Source organism: Helianthus annuus, chromosome 12, assembly GCF_002127325.2.
Source record: "Helianthus annuus cultivar XRQ/B chromosome 12, HanXRQr2.0-SUNRISE, whole genome shotgun sequence".
Classification (NCBI taxonomy): domain Eukaryota; kingdom Viridiplantae; phylum Streptophyta; class Magnoliopsida; order Asterales; family Asteraceae; genus Helianthus; species Helianthus annuus.
In genome coordinates this window covers 53,539,880-53,543,108 of record NC_035444.2, presented here as the reverse complement: position 1 = coordinate 53,543,108, position 3,229 = coordinate 53,539,880, and the positions used below count along the sequence as shown (strand labels likewise).

Genomic DNA, 3,229 nt, shown 5'->3' with positions numbered 1-3,229 from the left:
TGTATTTTTTGAATTTAGGATGTATAGAATCTAGCAGTCAAATTTGAATCGCTGGAATTTAGGAGTGAATCACTAGAATTTAAGAGAGGTTACCTAATTTGAAACATATACAAAGACACTATTACCCCTATAATTTTCAAATCAGTCCATATAATTAAAACACAATTTATATTTTGGTCCCTATTGATCTCAACCATTAGATCAAAGATCTAATAGTTTAAAACATTTCTCACATTTTAGACACTTTGTACACTATCCCTACAATTAAATTATCAAAACACAATTTATATTTACAATACGAAATCACGCAAGAGTTTTAAAATTCCTACTCTATTATTAAAACGAAGTAAAATATAAAACCTGCAGTTCTACCTCTAGAGAACCTGAAGTTCTCCTATTATATATATTTTATATTGTGGCTCATTTTTAAATCCATGATTCTTTCATTTGTAGATAAAATGTCGAACTTATCAAAGCTTGAATTCACCGCACTTGACATCTCGGGTAACAACTACCTCCCATGGACTCTTGATGCTAAAATTCATTTGATGGCAAATAATTTTGGGGAGACAATTATTGATGGTAATAAAACTTCACCTCAAGATAATGCGAAAGCTATGATATTCCTCCACCATCATCTTCACGGAGATCTAAAGCGGGAGTACCTAACTGTTAAGGAGCCCCTTGAATTATGGAAAAACATCAAAGAGCGTTTTGACCACCAGACGTTGGTCTTACTCCCCAAAGCCCACTATGAATGGCTTCATTTACGATTACATGATTTTAAGACTGTCAGTGAATATAATTCTGTTTTGTTCCGCATTACCTCTGAGTTAAAATTATGTGGTGAAAAAATAACCGATGAAGACATGCTTGAAAAAACCTTCTCAACGTTCCATGCCTCAAACATGCTCCTGTCGCAGCAATACCGGGAACGTAAATTTACTAAATATTCTGAATTGATATCATGTCTTCTGGTCGCAGAGCAAAACAACAAGCTCCTACTACAAAACCATCAATCACGACTCGCCGGTGCAAGCCCATTCCCTGAAGCGAATGTGGCCAATTATCAAAGCGGACGAGGTAGAGGTAGAGGCCGCGGCCCTAGCAGAGGTCGTGGTCGAGGACGGGGATATACATGGCATCGAGAGTCCCAGAACACTAAAAATAGCGGTGGTGAATCGAGTCGACATAATACGGGGCGACCTTCAAAAAGGAAAAGTAGCGGGAACCAAAGCAACATTTGTTATAAATGTGGGATGTCAAATAATTGGTCCCACACATGTCGCACCCCTAAACACCTCGTTAAGGCATATCAACGCATGATGAAAGAAAAAGGAAAGAATGCTGAAACTAATCTGATTGAGGATGCACGTCCAGCCACGATACCAGACGTTCATTTGGATGCATATGATTTCATTGAAAATTTTCGTGATGTTTAAGTATATTTAATGTACCTTTTATGCTTTACTTTTCACACTGTGACCTTTGTATTTGGTTTGGTTTGAAACTCTTGCAATGTTTCATTTTACTTCTTTGCATTAACTTTTATTTATTTATTTTTCATTTATTTATTTCCTGAAGAAATATGCATGCTAGCTCCGGTAGAGCTATTACTAGTGATGAATGTCTGGTAGATATCTGGTGTCAGTAACCTTATCGAAGGCTCCGGCAGAGCACACATAACATTATCTTCGGGTAACAAATTAACTATTGATAATGCATTATATTTTAGTAAATCCAGAAGAAATTTACTTAGCTTTAATGATATTCGAAAAAACGGTTACTACCTAAAAACAATATCTGAAAATAATATTGAATATCTTCAAATTACTTCAAACAAAAAGGGCAAAGAAACAAGCCTTATCCTCTGGATTATATTGTACTAATATCAATCCTATCGAATCATACATGGTGAGTAACCAAAAGCTGTTAGATAAAGACACATTCAATATATGGCATGACCGTCTAGGTCACCCTGGTAGCATAATGATGAGACGAATAATCAAAAGTACAACCGGGCACCCTCTCAAAAACTTAAAAGTTTTGCTACCACAAGACTTATCATGTGCAGCATGCTTTCTGGGCAAAGTTATAACTCGGTCCTCACAAACTAAATTGATACATAAAACCCCATCATTTTTAGAAAGAATCCAAGGGGACATTTGTGGGCCTATTCATCCTCCGTGTGGACCATTCCGCTATTTCTTGGTCTTAATAGACGCATCCTCAAGGTGGTCACATGTGAGCCTTTTAGCTACTCGAAATGTAGCATTTGCCCGACTTTTAGCTCAAATCATACAATTGAGAGCCAATTTCCCCGATAACCAAATTAAAAACATCCGGATGGATAATGCTGGATAGTTCACATCTCAAGATTTTAATGACTATTGTATGTCAATTGGGATCAATGTTGAACATTCAGTACGTCATGTTCACACACAAAACGGTTTAGCTGAATCTCTAATTAAACGATTACAAATAATCGCTAGACCACTCTTAATGAGATGTAAATTACCATCTTCTGCATGGGATCATGCTATTTTGCATGCCGCTACACTGATTAGATTGAGACCAACTGCTGATCACGAATACTCCCCATTACAACTGGTCTCCGGACGAGAACCAAGTTTGTCCCACCTTAGAATTTTTAGTTGTGCAGTATATGTACCAATACCGCCACCGCAACGTACTACAATGGGACCCCAAAGAAGACTGGGTATCTATATTGGTTTTAACTCCCCGTCCATAATTAAATATTTAGAACCAATGACGGGAGACATGTTTACAGCATGGTATGCTGATTCTCATTTTGATGAAACAATGTTCCCAGTCTTAGGGGGAGATAAGGACAAAGAAAGACTGGTAACACAAGAAATAATGTGGAATGCATCATCGCTATCAAATCTCGACCCCCGAAGTGGTCAATGTGAATATGAAGTCCAAAAGATCATACATTTGCAAAGAATAGCGAATGAATTACCAGATGTATTCACAGACACGAATAGAGTGACAAAGTCACATGTACCAGCATCAAATGCGCACCTGCTCGAATTGAAGTAATCTCAGAAGCGATTACTATACAACGAAAATGTGGGAGACCAATCGGTTCCAAAGACAAAAACCCACAGAAATGAAAAGAGCAAAGTAACGCAGTTGGTGAAAACTCACAAAAGATTATAAGTGAAACCACGGTAGAGGTAAATGTCCCGGAAGAGACAACTATGAA

General features: G+C 37.4%; 1 protein-coding gene across 1 annotated transcript; it reads left to right on the top strand.

The window, feature by feature from the left end:
- The first annotated feature begins 458 nt into the window (after positions 1 to 458).
- On the top strand, positions 459 to 1,442 carry LOC110892906. The gene has a single exon (XM_022140040.1). It carries the CDS (start codon positions 459 to 461, stop codon positions 1,440 to 1,442), a length of 984 nt encoding a protein of 327 aa, XP_021995732.1.
- Positions 1,443 to 3,229: the final 1,787 nt, after the last annotated feature.